Here is an 18,844-nt window from a genome sequence, read left to right as displayed (position 1 = left end):
GTCTAAAGAACTCTGTTCCTGAGAAAGCATTTTTCCCATAAGCAAAGGTGGACAAGAAAAAACAACAAAAAAGTTATTGAAGGAAGAAATATAAACAACCCAAATGTAAAAACGTATACATGTTGATAAGAAATACAGTCATTGACTGACCCCACTGTAGAACAAGGATGATCAGGCAATGGAAGTGGGTCCCATGTTGATGTAACCAACATAATACATAATAATCATGCATAATAAACCCTTACAAGTCAGTCCCTCCACCCCCAACCCCACCTCTCTCCAGATTGTTGATGCCTAAACAAATACAGATATGTTCTGTTAACTTAAAATATGAAAATGTATATACTTCGGGAGTGATCAAACATTTTTATCTGTTATTTTGAGAGTTTAATTTGAATACGTTTGTAAAGCCTTTCTTGCAAAGGGCAGGAAGGCACTAAGAGTCCAGTGCTGGAGGGGAGAGGAGCTCAGCAAAATGAGGGCTCAGAACCAAGTGGGGTTCTCAGAACCAATGCTTTTCACTTTACAGTGTGCATGGGGACTTTCTTCCCGGTGGAAGTGAATACTGTTTTTACCTTTGCAAAAGATGGAACCAGAGAAGTAGTGGCTGAAAGGACTCTTGATTCTCCCCAAGGTGATTTTTTCAAAATTTAGATAAAGCTAAGCTCCATCCAGAGAGGGAAAGAAATGTGCCCAGGCTCACACTGGGAGACCCTGGAATCATCATATCTTAGTGGTTTTCTTGCTGTAATCATTCAAGTGATAACAGAATCTTATTTAAGTTATTTCTTTGAAGGTTGCATTCTCTAAATTTTTAACTATTTGTGTTTTTGCTTTTTTTCAGAATCTAATGAGGAAGTCTCTGTCACCATGAAGTTCAGAGCTAGAAACAGAATTATTAATTATGAGTCGGTCAAGGAACCCAGATTATGTACTCTTATGTGCCAAAGTGTATTTCTATTTAGCTATCTAAACATCACCGTTGTGTTCATACTTGCATAATAGCCCCACAAATTGGTACCAATTTGCAAACCAAAAATCTTAACCTTTGGGCATTAGAACTGCTTGTTCATCTTTTAATAATTCAGAGATTTTATGATTTTATTTATTCTTCCTAATAGGGTGATATGAATTACTGACATAAGGACTTTGAGAGGGAAAATATAGTAAAGCCATGTATTCCAGTTATATGTACTAGGGCAGATTTAAAATATAAAAAGCTAAAATATTTAACTAGCAATCAAATCACTGCAGTATCCTCAATATACTTGTTTCAATTAAAAACATAAATTGAAGCAAATAAATTCTGTCCTATTCAAACATATTTTGAATTTCTGAGTTCTAATTACTTGCTTATTAGTGTACTTTATCATTAAAATAAAGTGGAAACATATGCTTAAGTATCATATAACTATATTACTTAAAACCCTGTAACAAGCCCAATACTTTCTTACCATGTGGTGGGGATGCTTGCTGGTATTCGCTTCTTCTATATGTCAGTCAAGTTAACCTAAATCATCTGGGATTACACACATCAGCCCCCTCTACATCACCCAACCACCAAGTTCAAAAGGGAAGAGAGAGGCAAATGTGGATATGGTAATAATGTACCATTATTACCTGATAAACAACTGAAGAGAATAGTCAATAAAAATGATTAGAAATGGCTTTCATTTTTTAAAAAATGCAGTTATTAATAGAAATAGAGTTAAAATGAAGGGTAAAAGTTCATGGACAAGTTTACCTCTACTAGAAAGTTTATACAATGACAATGATGGTACAGTGACATTCTCTAATGCAGACTATCAGGCAAAATTAAGCAATTCTTTCTGGCTGAACACTGGGCTTCATGTTGGTATGATCCAATAACATTTCTGATCTACCACATTAGGAAAATTCCTAAGTAAAATTTAAAAAGTTGTATCAGCCTTAATGAGTCAATTGGAAATGAAGTGAAGATAAACATTGATCACCAAGCAGAGAAAAAGCTTGCATCATAATAAATAGCTCCTTCCAATCCCCTAAGCTATACCTGAGGAGAGGGCTAGAATGAAGCAGATCTTGAAAGCTTTAGGTACCTAAGGCAAGTTAGACTACTGTAACCAAGAGGTCAGGAGTATCAGAAACTGTTCCTCAGCAATACTCACTCAGTAACAAGGCTACTACATTCTCTCTCCTGGAGGAGTACCTATAGAGTAGTGTTTCTCAGGGTGTTTTGCCTACCATCTGGTACAGACAGTACAGTACCTGGAGTACATATTTAAAAACAGCTTGTGAGCCTCTACCCAGAGCACTTGAATTAGAATCTTTTTGAAGTCTGGGAAACTTTCCAAGGTGATTTTTATTCACATTAGCTTGAGAACCAAGCTCTTTGAGAAGAAAGTTTACTAGGAGAATGGGTACTGGACAACCACAGAGCAAGCAAAAGAAGTTTGGTTCTCTTAACACAGGTACCAAGAAGCTATGGTAACCTGATGCTACTGTCTCCCAGACCAGGACTTAGACATTCAAGGAAATAATTATAGTAATAATGATTATTAATTTTTTTAGTGCTCTCTATGTGGTATACCCTGTCTGGGTGCTCTACATTATTAGCTCATTTACTAATTGTAACTTTTTGAGATGGGCACTATTATCTTTATTTCACAAATGAGTAATTTGCCCAGGTCACACAGTTGGTAATACATGTGTCTTTGGGCCAGAAAGCTCCACTGCCCTAGATCGTGCTGGGACACATCAACAGACACATTTTTCCTATTAGACTTTCTTATTCATGGATATCCTGAAGACTTAGCAGCCTTCTGTTATGACTCCACATAAAGAAACTTCTAGCAAGTTATGGTACAGTTGAGCACCTAATTGTGGCCTTTACATCTTTAAATCTTGGTTGTATTTCTGAGTTTATATCCTGAGCCCATATCCTAATATTTAATTAGATTTCAGAGCTGGCCTGAGGGCCTCACCTGAATTTGTGAGATATCGTGGTCTCACCAAGTACCTTTGGGGTACATTCCATCAGCCACACATCCTCAAATCGGGTTAGCATGATACCTTCTGTGGGTGGTTGCTTTTAGTCATAAAATTAATCTTTGTTAGCTTCAATTCTAGAAGGGGACATATCCAACTTTTGCCCCCAGTTACTGAGGCTTACCTTTTGGGGGCTTCTATACTTTAAGGTTATTTTGAAAACAGACCTACAAATAATCAAACACACTGTCCTCCACACCTTCCATAGACTACTAAAATGCAATCATATTTCTCCAGTAACTTTTGCTCAATGGAAGAGAAGAAACGGGGAGGAAAATGAAAAAAAATTGTTAGTCAGAGATCTGATCTGAATGAGGTGAAGAATTGAAAATTGAGACAGGATAATTCTTCATATAATTTTCAACATGGAGTTGCCTGGAGTTGCCAAGAACTGAATATGGGAAAGGGGATAGATGTGGCTGGGTAAAGGCTTCAGGAGTAAAGGACAAAGAAGGATGTCTGGAGAACAGCTTTTCTGGTACTAGCCTGGGAAAATAAATTCCAGGAATTAAGTGCCCTGGAATAGTAAACACAGGGTTATATTATAAACCTAATTCCAGGGATTTGTTTTTCCCAGGCCAACACCAGAAAAGCTGTTCTCCAGCACCTGCTGCCTTTACCCTCCCCTGCCGCGATCACACCACAGATTGTACAGCTGCATAGAAAACTTCATCTGGTAACCAGTGTCCTGAGTTTAGGTCAGATCTCTTTGGGAATTATTCTTTCTCTTCAATGCTTCCTTATTTCTCAGTTTGGGGTTTGAAAAAAATATTTTATTTACATAACTATGTAAATAAAAGTTTATCATTTTAGGAAAATAATAGGTGAATGTGTCTGATTAAGATCTCGACATTATTTCTCAAAATACCAGTGGGAATGTGTGGCTGTTTGAAGCACAGTGTTGAGAAAAATGGTGGAGTTTGTCCATGCCCATCTGAAATGAGTGCAGTGATTGACTAGTACTGTCTGCCATGGCTGCTGATATGGGCATCTGGAGGATGTTTGTTTAGTATTTTCTTTCACTATGATAACAGTCAAATGTTTATAGGGACTTAATTTATGAGACAATAAAGAAAGTCGCAAGATTACAAAGAATCCTTGGTATGTGGGGAAAAAAGTATGAGTGATTTCATTACCTTAGATCTTCTACAGAATTTAGATCAGTGGTGCCCAAGGACCACTGGAGTGAGGGGTTTCAGATGGGGACTGTGAGGGTAGAGGACAAATGAAGTTCAAAAACAAAGTGTTGTTTTATGCCTTTGCTTTTATTTTTTTGGCAAGTCATTTTACATTATTTTGAATTTCAAATGATAATGAAGAAGGCTAGGATTTTTATGCTTTTCAAATGGGAAGTATGGATTAGAAAGATTCAGAAATACTAACTTAACCTCTTAAATATTGAAGACATTTCTTTTTCTAGAACCACTCAAAGTGTTTTGTTAAATAAAACAACATCAGTCGTAAGTTACAATATAGAGGAAAGAATCTTAAGGGTCTCAGTTTCTGGCATGCCCTCATGGCATATCATTTCATTTGTTCTGATAAATAATAAAGATTGTTTTCATTTTATAATTTAAGCAAGGAGACTCAAAGAGCAGACCACAAGAAAACCAGTTGCTGCTTCATGCTTCTTTCATATTTTATCTAACCATTATGAACTATAGGTAAGTATAAATTATTAACCCAGTTCAGGCCACACAAGTGTCTTCATTTGCAGAAGAATTTAGTTTTTTATGTGCACTAGTTGAAAATGCTTCATGGGCAAATGGCCTATTAGAAAGTATATTAACTGAAGACTCAAAAGACCCAGGTCCAAGTCCTGGCTCTGACATAACTAACTGTGCCACTTTGCCAAGTAACATGACCTTTCTGGACCTTGGTCTCCACAAATGGAAAACGAGTGGGTTGTTAGATTATCTCAAATATCCCTTTTGGCTTCACTACTCTGAGTCTAAATTGTAACACAGCAATCTAAAGAAAAGATTATGAAATATGTTTCATAACATTCTGAAAGGAAAAGGGGTAAAAGTTCTGATGTGTGTCAAGTAATCAAAAAAGGATGAGAGAACACAAATGACTCGATCTGCCCTAAAAAGCAAACTGAGAACAAGGAGGATGCTCATGCATTTGAACACAAGAATGTGGTCATTATAAAGAAAGAGTGAACATGAGAAGGAAAAAAGAAGCAAAATTTGGCAGAACGTGATCTGGAGCAGAAGAAAACAGAGTGGAGAAGAATACCAATTTTCTGTGGATAACCAAGGACAGAGTAGTAACACACACCACGAGCAAAATGTTGGAGGGAGGGCTTTGCAGCTTAGAAAGAAACAAAATGTTCACCTTGGGAGCATCACACTGTTTCGTAACAATGTTCATGGTATATTTACATTACTTTATGGTTAAACATCGTATTTCTCGGTCACTTAAAGAACCCACTAATTAAAAAAAAAAGAGAATGTTTACCTGCAGCATTCACAATTCTATTTGCTCTCATAGATCCCTGTGGTGTTTCAACATCCCATGTGCCATCTGATCTGGATTTCAGAGAAGTCACTGGTGCAGGATATTTTAAAAGTGCACCGTATTTCCTAGCCCCAGCAGCCAGGGCCATAGTGAGAGAGTAAGGATCAATGTGACCATCTCCAGGATTGTACAGTCCAGCTAAAATCTAAATCAATCATAAGAGAGTCAATATTCAAATGAATATATACTAATTATTCAGTGTAACTATATCCTGCTGTCAAATGTTCAGTAAAGCAGGACTTTAAAAGTGCAGCATGGTATCAGATTGATCAGTCTGCATTTCTTTCTTCCTGTATCAAAGCTGAAACTGAGGCAAGACTCACACTGAGAGTTAAGCAGAGTTAGGTTATTTGATAGAGGCTTGCAATCATCTCCAATATCCATTCTCCCTCCCCTATTCAGTCTGACAGCAATGGATATCGAATGTTTATTTAGATACATGGCCACTAAGAACAAAGAATCTCCAATAGTTGGCAGCTATTAGATTCATCTGAAAAGTAGAACTATTACTAAGTTTGGGTTAATGAAATGCAAATGAAAGTGTCACATGGCAGTGTCCATGAACCATTAGAAAAAACTGGCATATGCCCTTTGTCCCTTCTTCTGTGTCCCTTCCTCCAGCCTGCTGTCTGAAGTGCAGACATGATGGCTGGAGCCCTAGCTGCCTAGTGGAATAAGAATACAATAGTTACACCTTAGAAATGACAGAGCAATGATCTCAAAGGTGACTGGTTCCCTGAAGTCTTCATGGAAAAGAGCCACTGTTCAAATCCTAGGCTGCCAAAATGAAAGATAAATAAACTTCTATCTTGTTTAAGCATTAATATTTTGGTTTTGAACATTTGCAGTCAAATCTAATACTAAGTGATCGATTATTTCTATTTAATTATTTAATAAGTTCACATATTAAATACAGATTGTTGTCAAGAAAGTGTATACTTGCTTCAGCCATTCAACAACTAATTATTGAATACCTACTTTATGCTAGGGCTTCAGGCTCTGTACTGTTGGGGAAACACAGAAGAATGAAACTCAGATGAAACAAAATGATAGAGTAGACACTGAGAAGTACTATAGTTAGGTCTCATCCATTCAACAAAAATATATTGAGCACCAAATATGTGCAAGGTGCTTTTGTCAAGTGTTTTTTCTCTATCTATTGAGATGATCATGTGTTTTTTGTTCTTTATTCTGTTAACGCAGTACATTACATTGGTTGATTTTCAGATGTTAAATCAACCCCACATTCCTGAGATAAATTCCAGTTGGACATAATGCATCATCCTTTCTGTATGTTGCTGAATTCAGTTTGCTAGTATATTGTTAAGGATTTTTGCATCAACCCTCATAAAGGACATCAGCCTTTTTTTCCTTGTGATGACTTTGTCTGATTTGGTATCAGGGTAATACTGGCATCATTGAATGAGTGGGGAAGTGTTCACTTCTCTTCCATTTTTGGAAGAGTTTGTGAAAGAATAGCATTAACTCTTCTTTAAATGTCTGGTAGAATTTACCAGTGAAGCCATCTTGTACAGGTTTAGTTTGTGGAAATTTTTTTTTTGTATCATTAATCTACAATTATATGAAGGACATTATGTTTACTAGGCTCCCCCTTTCACCAAGTACCCCCCACATACCCCTTCACAGTCACTGTCCATCAGTGTAGTAAGCTGATGCTGTAAAATCACTACTTGTCTTCTCTGTGTTGCACAGCCCTCCCCGTGCCCCCACCACACTATACATGCTAATCGTAATGCCCCCTTTCTTTTTCTCTGCCCTTATCCCTCCCTTCCCACCCATCCTCCCCAGTCCCTTTCCCTTTGGTAATTGTTATTCCATTCTTGGGTTCTGTGATTCTGCTGCTGTTTTGTTCCTTCAGTTTTCCTTTGTTCTTATACTCCACATATGAGTGAAATCATTTGGTACTTGTCTTTCTCTGCCTGGCTTAGTTCACTGAGCATAATACCCTCTAGCTCCATCCATGTTGTTGCAAATGGTAGGATCTGTTTTTTTCTTACAGCTGAGTAATATTCCATTGTGTATATGTATAGTTTGTGGGAAATTTTTAGATACTAATCCCATCTCTTGTTACACGTTTAGTGCAGGAGATTTTTTATTTCAATGGAATTCATATTACTGTAGACTTCCAAACATGACATTGATTTGGCATTCCAAATCTAATTGATTGGGCATCCTGCCCCAGACCCAAAGAACACTCTGCTCACATATCCCCACTGCCTGTTGCCTTGAGAAAAATCCATGATGATGAGGACTTCCAACTGAGCATCCCAAGAGTGACATATAAACAGCTATAAAACATATCCTTACTAGTAGCAGTGATGGTATTTCAATACAAACAATGCAGTGCAAAACCAATCTGCTGCCACACTGTTGTCACACAAAACTACAGACCAGGAAGGGCCAGCAGCCTGTAGAGACTCTCAAAGGCAAACCACCCCAGCACCCAGATCAATGATACAAACCCCTGGGGTTTGAAGATACTGCAGAAGTCATTAGGTAGAAACATAAGCCTCTGCTCCCCTGGACAGCCCCACCTGGTACACTCAGGAAGCATGTACAAAAGAGTGAGAGAGCCTGGGTGCAAATCTCTGCTCCAGCTCTTTCTAGCTGGCTGCGCTTGGGCCCACTATGGAACATTATGCTGCAGTTCCGTTTAATATTAATGTATATAATATTAGTGTGAGGATTCAGTGGTCTTATGCATATAAAGGGCTTAGCAAAGCACTTGGTATCGAACATGTGCTGTAGTGTTAGTCACTATTGTTATTCAAATGGGATTATCACCTAGCAAAAAAAAAGACATCAAATCCCCAAGTGGATTCTCTCAACCAAATTTGGCTAAAACTGTATCACTACCTAGTATAGAGCTTGTTAGAGAAGTACAGCTATGGGCTCGGGGATATTTGTGTAGCAACATACACAGAACTTCTGAATTTGAATTTGTAAAAAATTTTACTAAGTTTTTTTACACACATATTTATCATACCAGATTATTACTTTCTCTGCAGTTCTCTAACAGAAGGTTTATGTACAGAAACCCCTAGATATGGGGGACTCAGTTATAAGAAGGTATTGAAAATATTTCCTTAGTTGTCAAAAGTAGAAAACTAATAAGATTTTTATTATGTTTTCATATTTCATTTAGCATACTTAATAGCCCACCCTGTAATATACCAAAATTCCAGCATTAACCATCTGACTTTACTGTTAAAATGTGTGTGTAAAATTTTTCTACTTTTAATTGACTTCTTAAAATAACTTTTTCCACTCTTAATTCAAGTCAACAAATGACTTAAGACAAATACCTTATTCATGTTGAGTAAAGGGAATATCTCTTGAATTTTTTCGGGTTCAATAATATACTGTTCCGTTGCATGCCAGCCAGTCCGAGTCATTTGATATTTAAATTCGTCTACTCTTACAGGAGTTGTAGCAATCCTGATACTCCCTGGCTGGTGGAATCCTACTACCTGTGACAATAATGCCAATAAAAACACACACATAAATCATTAGTTGGCCCCCAAACACGGTTCTCCTCCAGCACAGTGAAAATGCAGATGTACAAGAAAAGAGATTGACTCTGCAGTGAAAGACAGAACTACGTGCACAAATTTTCTTAGAACCAAGAGATGTGCCCTGAGCTCAGCCTGACTGGTGGGTGGGGAAAATCAAAGATGGCTTCTCAAAGTGTGTGACCGCAGGGAAGGGTGGAAGGTGGGTGCTGAAGCGGCGGCCAGAGGGAATTTTGTCTCAGGCAGAGAGGCCAGCACATTCCAGAATTATATGTGAGTAAGAATAGTTGAAGCCCATGAGCATAGCAAAGAGTGGCAAGAGAAAGTGGCAGTGCTCAGCTGATGAAGGCCCTCCTCCTTTGGCCTTTGGCCTGTAGACGGTGGGAAGCCCTTGGATGGGTCTAGGCAAGAGGAACAGCATGAACAATTTAAGTAAACTTTAGTCTTAGCCTATGGATGGTCTTTGCTGTCACTTTATTTTGAGAGTACTAATAAATATAAGTAGAAATAAAAATAAAAGTGAGAGTTTTTCATGAAGTACTTTTTCAAAGTGATGTGATAAGCTGGCAGGCTCTGTTCTCAGATCCTTTGCAATCCAGCTGTGACAAGACTCTGATTTTTTAGTTTCTAGATACAATGACTGACCAATAATGTTTTTGAAAGCTGCTTTTTATTCTTCATTTAAAAAAATCAAGAAGAGTGGTTGATTTCCCAGGTAATATGCCTCATGAAATTAAATTGATTAGAAAACAAACTCTAGAGATTCTCACCTTAAACTCTCATCAGATTTCTCTACTACTTAAACATTTCACATGCCATTGCTGCTACACACAGCTATACATGACGATATGTCAAAATCCTCCAGAAATCTCACGAATTTCTGAGAAACTAACCTCGAAGATAAGTTAAACACAATTACCTGTCCAGTTTCTTCTTCCAACTTCTCATAAAGTTTGATGCTATCATAATGTATTTTCTTCAAGTTTATTCCAGGATGAAAGTAAGTTGTTAAACCTGCCTTGAAAGTGGGAAGGAAAGGAAATACTGAAAAATAAATTAACGTTCTCAAAATGTTGATAGTGTATCTATTAAGCAATAATTACTGCTGAAAAGAAACTGAGTGGCACCAGCCAGTCTTTCAGGAGGAGAGCACAGCAAAACCAGTTTGAGCACACCCGAGCATAACGCTCATGGCAGTTGTAAGATTCTCTTTGACCTACTGAAATAACGTGAGAGCCAGCCAACGAATGTATACATTAAGTCCCTAACAGTTACTAGGGAAAAGATTGTTTGCAGGTTCCAAAATGGGATGATTTAGATGAGAATTTTAGGAATATATGCTAGTGGGAAGAGTGTGGGGAGTTGGAACACACCATGGACTCAAACCAGCCAACCATGTGTGTTCAATAAGGGAGAAGGACCATGGACTAGCAAAGAATTTTCCTGGATCCAATCCCTACCATTCTCTTAAATGGAGCAGCCTCCCGTTCCCTTTCCTGAAATTCCCAAACTTTAAGAATTGGAGAATTCCTGAGAATTAGAGTCTGGGTACTGGTGAGCAGAGATTTGTCAAAGTTTAACCTGTTTGATGAGCAGGATTGTATCCCACAAATAGTTGTGGTATAAATACTTTTTAATTACTGTCCGGAAAAAAATATCTACATTGTAGCATGCCAAAATCCCTTTTATCAACTCTGGCAGATGCAATGCAGTATCCAGACAAAAAATTCTAAGCAATTATATGAAGCAGATTCCCCTAATTAAGTGTTTGGGGCCCCATTTTGCCACTAATTTATCCTGGAAAGCTCATCAGAACACAATCTGTTCAAAATAAAATATGTTCAGGGGTAGTTGTAAGGTTCTTCTCTGGTGATGGGAGGCATTTGGTTCTCCTAAACTCAAAACCACCCCGCTTAAAGTTCATCAATCATTCTTTATGGAAGCATTTGGACATAGGCACATCTGGGTTTCATTTTTTTGTTTATTGTTTTTAAGTAAAACCCTGGCCCGGCTTTCAGGTTTTCTCATAGCACAAGCCCATCCTGATGGAACTGTAAATTGGGCGCTTTTGCTTTCAAACAGTCCATTCTCCTTTAGATGCTTGTTATCTAGTGTGCATATGAACTTTTCTAGTCCAATAATAAAGAATCCCTGGCCTTCAGGCATCTGCTAGAGAACTCAGTTTTGTTTTCCATGTATCTCCTGTCAGTTGAGAAGATTGTTATTCATGAGCACTGGCCTAGGGTTCTGTTCACCATTCATTCCTCAAGATTCTCCAAGCTTAGCCTGGGTTAAGCCAGAACACCAGAAAGTTATATCTATAGTATATCAATCCTCTTCTTCACCCCAATAAGCTATTTTCATAGAATTATAAGTTAATGATTCCTCACCTGTAAAACTCACATGGGTTCATTTCTATAAAATCATTATTCAAGATATTTAGCTCAGTGTACTTTGTTTAGGAAACAAACTCCTCTAGAAATTCCTGGTCAAGGACAAGTTAGTCACCTTTACTGAAATAGCATATCTATTCCTACTGAACAAATCATATACCCTCACTTCCAGATTTCACAGTCTGATTGAGGTTATGAAACTTTCATACATGAAACAATGAAATCAAGAACATGTTTATAACCTAACATATGACCTAACAACTAAGAGAAGTAAAAGAAGAGAAGATGCAAGGTCACAGAAATCTTCAAGGGGGACAAGGAAAGGACTTGCCTTTGACTGAAGGAAGAAAATGATGATGGTCGATAGAGAAGATAAAAGGGGTAGATGAAACACAGACATGAGTAATCATTAAGAATTAAAATGCTTTCAACAAAATAAGCATTTATGAATCCTTGTTGACATAAATAAATAAGTAAGGAGAAGGGAAAGCTCTCCTTGCTTACAGTAGACCAACAATAAGTATGAAAGGAATGATGGAGTAGAAAATCATCTATGAACACTAGAGATGCTCTCCCTATCTCTTTAGTAATCCTTCCTCCTCTTTCATGAGCTTCTATAGCCTTAAGAAGCCCAGTAAGTGACCTCAAGACATCCTTCACCCCAGTGGCTCTGTGTGGTCACATCCAGAAAAAAAGTTTGAACTATCCCATAAACCTGTATATTTCTTTATTTTCACATGATATATATATATATAAATATGCAATGCTAATGCTAATGGAGATCATAAAACACACAAAAACAACTCAAAATGCATTAAATAGTTTAAATAATTTTCATTTTACTGACTGTGTTGAAAAGCTTCCAAATTTAAAAATTTATTTACTGTGTAGAAAAGCTTTTGAATATTAAGCTTATTTATTAATATTTCAGTAAGGGATATATGATTAATATACTATATTACTAAAATACAAATATTGAATTAAAACAGCAATTGGAAGGCCTGATTCTGGGTTTCTTTTATTCTGAGACTGGTTTGAATGGCTGTGACAGCAGAAGCAGCCACCTTAGACAAAGATCTAAGTGGGAGAAGGGCACTCTCCTGGCTGTATCCTGCATCTTGGCATCACCACCTTCATCCCAGCACCTCCTACACAGAAGTTTAGGTTGAAATTTCACTATTAATATTTCATGTTCTCTTGCCCATCAGTTATTATTACAAGGTAATTGGAAAGTACTGCATTTTTATATTTTAAGTAAACTGGTATATATCCCATGGAAACTCCTCATGTGGAAAAAAATGTAGGTGGGTTAAAAAAATTTTCTCTTGCATATATGAATTTCTCTAAGTGATATATATCATTTTGGCCAGAAAACCTAATAATGACACCAGCATTTCCAACCATCCCTTTTCAAAATGCTCTCTTCCCAACAGGACTATTTTGCAAAAAAGCAGCTATTTCTTACTGTCCCATCATCTTTACTTTGAAAGGATAATATTCATTTTTTTTGAAATAATACAAATTTCAAAAAGTATTCAAAAATATATTTTGAAAGGACTGTATTCATTTTTTCTATATGTGTCTACTATGTGGAAATGACTGGCCACTATTTGCATCACTACAAAGGTCACCAGGTTTGGGACACTTGGTCTTTTGTAAATGAAAACTTTGTTTCACAACTTTTTTTTTTTTTATGGATGTTCATAACTTTATTCACTCTTAGTCCCAAACAGGAACCAAGCCATGTGTCCATCAACAGGAGAATGGATTTAAAAGTTGTGGTATGTTTTACAATGGAATATGATTTAGCAATAAAACAGAATGAACTATTGACTCACAACATGAATGAATTTCAAAAACATGTTAAGTCAAAGAAGCCAGAACACAAAAGAGTACAATTCTATTTATATGAAGCTTAGGAACTGGCAAAACTAATCAAAAGAAAACAGTGGTTGCCTATGGAGAAAGTGAAGAGTGGCTGGAAGAGGATAGAAGGGAATCTGGGATAAGGGAAATATTCTGATTCTTGGTAGTGGTGTTGGTTTTAACAGGTATTAACATTTACTGAAGTTTATTCAATTGTATATAGATTTAGGATCTGTGCATTTTTCTGTACCAGGATTACCAGATAAAATAGGATAACCAGTTAAATTGAACTTTAGATAAGTTTTTTTTTTAATACAAGCATATCCCATTCAATATTCGGGACATATTTATACAGTTGACCCTTGAACAACACAGGTTTGAACTGCATGAGTCCATGTATATGTGGATCTTTTTCCAAAGATATATTGGAATTTCTTTCAGAGATATGTGACAATTAGAAAATACAATTTTTCTAGCTTTGTTGTAAGAGTATAGTATACAATATAATTACAAAAATATGTGTTGATTATGTTAGTGTTGAGGCTTCTGGTCAACATGGGCTATTGATAGTTAAGTTTTTGGCAAGTTAAAAGATATACATGAAGTTTTGACTGGGGGTGGGGGTCAGACTGTATTAAAAAATGATTGTTTATTTGAAATGGAAATTTAACTGGGTTCCTTTATTTGCTAAATCTGGCAACCTATTCTGTATGTAATTTAACTTCAATTTAAATAAAATTGTGAAATTAAAAGTGTGTATTATTCATCAGAAAAAGGATGAACATATTGTTTTTGGTCTACTATCATGAAATCCCACTGTTGGTCAATTAAAGTAGAAACACATGAACTTTACATACATTTGCTTATTTAGTAGTTTTTAGCTCTTCAATGCTATTATTTTTTAGTGCTATTTTACATTATCATACAGTGAAACCACCTCTATAAACTAGACATAGAACAGTTCCATCACTCAAAGAAATTCCCATTATCCCTTAATATTCACCCCTTACCCACCCCATAACCCTTGGTGACCATTGATCTGATCTTTACAGTTTTGTCTTTTTGAGAATATTGTATAAATGGGACTGGCTTCTTTCAACACAATGCTTCTAAGATTCATCCAAGTTATTGCATGTATCAAAAGTTTGTTCCTTTTTATTGCTTAGTGTTCTATTGTATAGAGATACTACAATTTGTCCATTCACTATTTCAGAGAGATTTGAGTTTCTATTTTTTAGCTACTATGTATAGAGTTGTTAAAACAGTCACAAACAGGTTTTATGTAAATATAAGTTATTTCTCTCAAGTGGATACCTAAGAGTGGGATTGCTTAGTCATATACTGTATGTACATTTAATCTTATTAGAAACTGCCAAAATGATGGCAGAATGGCTGTATCATTTTGCATTCTCACTTGCATTGTAAGAGTTCCCATTGCTCTGTATCTTTGTTAGCACTTCATATTGGCAGTATTTTGCATTTTAGCTATTATGATAGGTTTATTGTGGTATCTCCTGGCAGTTCAAAGTCCCATTTCTTTAATGGTTAATGATGTTAAACATCTTTTCACATGATTATTTACCATTTTTATTTCCTATTTAATGAAGCATCTGTTCATGTTTTTTGCCCACTTTTCATTTGGATTGTTTGTTTTCTTATGGTTAAGTTTTGAGCATTCTTTATATAATTTTCTCAGCACAAGCTCTCAGATAAGTGATTTGCAAATATTTCCTCCCATTCTACAGCTTATTTGTCCTTTTATTCCCTAAACCATGTCTTTGGCACAGCAAAAGTCTTTTGTTTTGATAAAATCCAGTTTATCAATTTTTCCTTGTGTGTTAATACTTCCAAGAACCCATCATCAAACTGAAGGACATGTAAATTTTATCCTATGGTTTCTTCTAAAATTATTATAGTTTTGAATTTTTATTTAGATCTGTGATACATTTTGGGTTAATTTTTGTATGAAGTGTGAGTGTATGTAAAGGTCCACTTTTTTTCATATATATGTTCCACAACTCTTTTAATTATTGTTATGAGATAACCAACAGAATTCCATGTAGTACTACAACCTCAAGGCATTCTGTCTTCCTTTAATCACAAATTATATCATTTAAAGCCCCATTTCTATAAAATTACTCATAATTTATATGATATCCTATGGCATGACCTGCTATATGTCATGACAGAATGAAGACATCACAGGTGAGAGCTACATAAAGATTAGCAAAACTTAATTTGTGTCTTACATTTTTAGACTAAAAATGATAAAAATGAATAGAAAGTTCTAATACCATCTTCTGACATGCCAAATGGATTGTTTTACATCTTTAGTTCTCAGTCTCCAAGACACCCACTTGGCACCATCCCTGGGGGCACTCTCCTGGGGCCCATGCTCCAAGTCTGCTTCTTGCTCCATCCTCTCCCCTTTCCTTCCATCCCACATGAAATGCTCTGTATTAGGAGCAGCGTCATGAGCTGACAAAGCAGTCTCATTGAAATATAGCAAAACCTCAGGATTTTTGGATTTGTGACTCCATTTTTAACATTCACTTTGCAAGCTCTGCCTTCCTCCCTAAGTACCTGATTCCTGCACTCTACAGACATGTTTCATCTCGAGTATATAAGGCTGCCTTTATTTTTGGAGTCTGCCTCTTCATCTGGCTCCCCAATCTGCCACATTCTCATATCTGCTCCAAATAGTTCTGTGTTAAAAATTCTAATATGTGGGATTTCTTCCGATTGCTCCTCAGAGTGAGGCCTCCTTAACTTGAAAAAAGTCCTAGAATCAGCTTCTTTCCCTTTTTTCTTAGGGAGCCAAATAACCTGGCTTCTGATGCCCGAGTCCATCTTGAGGTCACACTGCATTGATCTCATTTTATAAACCATGACATAATACCTTGTGCATAAGGCAGAATAGTGCCTTTTCCACTCACTCTGATATCTCTTTGCTTTAGAAAAAATTATTTCACACAGTCAATATTTACCAAGAAGCTATCATCTTTGCCTACTTTTTTGAAAAGAACTTGGGTTCAGTGTGTGTTACTTTTTTTTAATTCATGGGACATCTAAGAAGTAGTAATTCATGGAATCCAGTAGTCTACTCTAAAATGTAGGCCACATCCAAACAATCAAATGTAAGTGAGCAGATAATTAAAATATTAAGGTATACACCCTTCTTAACCATCCAAAAGTATTAAAAGGGTATAAGCCTTCTCTCTCAGGATATGTCCACTTGCCTGAATTTCCCTTTCCTACATGCTCTTACCCAGACAGCCCCATGGCCCCTCAATAACTCTGCTCATGTGTCACTTTTGTGAAGTAGTCTCTTGACTCCTCTGCCTCCGTCTTTCTTCATCCCTTTGCCCTGCTTCACTCTTCCTCGTGGCACCACTTGCTCTGGGCATTGCCTGTGTGCTCTCCATCTGCCCCACCATGCTGTGGCTCCATGAGCACAGGGCCTTTGTTTTGTTCACTGCTGTGTCCTCACCTCCTGGAACAGTGCTGGCCTGACACAGTGTAGACTCTCAGGAAATATTGAAAGGGTGGCTGAATGTCCATTAGGGAGAGGTTATAGTAGAGGTATAGGAGAAATGAAGGCTTTCTCTCACATGAGAACATGAAGCCTACATAGAGAGTTTAGTTCAGGGAGTGGAGAAGAGACAGGAGTGCTGGGGCTTCCCAGTCCCCTCCCTGCAGATAGGAGGAAGCAAGCGGAGGGAGAACTGATGAAACAAGAGGCAAGTGCACCCATGAAGACTCAGAAATTACACTCAGGGAGGACCAGGTGTGTGGGCTGACTCCCAGATGGATGGATGACAGGGCAAGAGGGAGGGGACAGAAAGGAGGGGAGCTGGGCTTGGGGCGGTGTTTCTAAGAACCTCTGTTCAACCAGCAGGTGTGGTCTGACTGTGACCACTTGGGAACCTGGGCAAAAATCTGGGTCATAATCTCCCCCAAACTCAGCTGGAGGCAGGCAGCCCTTTAGTGTATGACCCTCTACCCCCATCCCTTGGGAAGGTCTGGATATCACATGGCTCCTAAAAGAAGTATTCCCCCTTATCTCAGCAGAGGAAATCTAACAATGGAAAGGGACGATGAGCAGCGGTGGGTCACTGCCCAAACTTCCTCCAAAAGAAATCTGTACCAACAGTTATGAGAGCTGTGTCAGTCACTTCATTTACCTGAACAGCTTTCTGTTTAAGACCAATTATTGTGTAGCTCTAGGACAATTATATATATATATCATTAAATATTTGAGATTTACTTGGTGGTATGTTTTATTTAAAACTACATGAAAGCTATGTCACATGTTCTCAGCCCTCATAGTTAGGTCCTCATGAAGGCCAAGCTGTTGTCTCACAGAATTAAAATCATACATAAATAAAAGTAAGAGGACCGCTAAACTCAAGTGAAGGGAGTAAGAGGTAAAGGTCTTGGGCCTATATTCAGGATCACCCAGCCAGTGTCCTTCGATACAAAAGCTAACATCTACTAAACATTTACCATGTTTAACAACTTTACATATATTAACTCAGTCTTCATCACAACCCCCTGAGTAGGTAGATACTATTACTATTCCCATTTTACACATCCGGGAATGGAAACGTCATCAACTTCCCAAAAGTCACATGGGTAGAAAATAGCAGACCCAGGATTTCAATCCAAAAGGCACATGTTTGAGATGATGATACACCTCAGATGTTAATTATGCCCTGGAAGTACACCAGTGACATTTACAACTGCATTTGCTAACACTGTTGGGAACCAGCTCACTCTAAAGAGCTAGTGTGCAACTGTGAATGGGAAGGAAGCTGATGGCACTAGTACACGGTTCAGTGCATGTGTCAGTGCTGAGGTGCTTTTCTTACTGCGTGCCAGGTAGATCCAGCAGTGAGCTCAGATTTCTCCAGGAGGACCACATCTTTCATCCCCGCTTTGGCCAGGTGATAAGCCAAACTCACACCAACACAGCCACCTCCAATTATCACTGTTTCTGCTCTGTCTTTCCATCTTGTTTCTGCTGACAAGGGAGGGTTTTCCTCTCTGGAAGAAAAAAAAATTTTTTTAACGGTAGCTTTAGTAGGGTATGGTAGCTATATTTTTTTCTGACTAACGTGCTTCTTCTTGCTTCTTTGGTACTTAACACCTAGTGCACCATTCTATATAATTCTGGTGCAGATAACAAACATAGCTTAATTGAAAGAGTGACTTCTTTTTCTCAAAGACTTTAGAGAATATTTTTTCTTAGTCTATTTAAAGAGCACACTCACACTCATTTTATACCATGAAAAACCATAATCATCATGAAGTTCAGCATCTGTAAATCTTGGATCACTTCTTCCCTTCAGTGTTGCCCAGGCGAAGAGAGAGGGAGTAAAATGCACTTCTTCCCTTAACTTCCTCTCACCGTCTACATGCCTCTCTAATTATCATTATTGCTCAGTGGTTTAACTTATTTCTTTGCACGGCTGTCTTCCTAGCTGGATTGTGAGCTTCTCC

The 18,844-nt window shown here is 37.5% G+C and overlaps 1 protein-coding gene across 1 annotated transcript in view; it reads right to left on the bottom strand.

The window, feature by feature from the left end:
* Positions 1-18,844, bottom strand: part of DMGDH (dimethylglycine dehydrogenase) — a 79,471-nt gene that overhangs the window by 60,167 nt on the left and 460 nt on the right. The window contains exons 2-5 of the mRNA XM_037000059.2: positions 18,214-18,388; positions 10,003-10,101; positions 8,877-9,041; positions 5,491-5,695 (exon numbers count right to left, since the gene is read on the bottom strand). Coding sequence (XP_036855954.2) covers positions 5,491-5,695; positions 8,877-9,041; positions 10,003-10,101; positions 18,214-18,388 — 644 coding nt within the window. The remainder of the gene's footprint in view (positions 1-5,490; positions 5,696-8,876; positions 9,042-10,002; positions 10,102-18,213; positions 18,389-18,844) is intronic.

The sequence above is a fragment of the Manis javanica genome, chromosome 1 (assembly GCF_040802235.1).
Source record: "Manis javanica isolate MJ-LG chromosome 1, MJ_LKY, whole genome shotgun sequence".
Lineage (NCBI taxonomy): Eukaryota > Metazoa > Chordata > Mammalia > Pholidota > Manidae > Manis > Manis javanica.
This window is presented reverse-complemented; position numbering and strand designations above follow the sequence as displayed.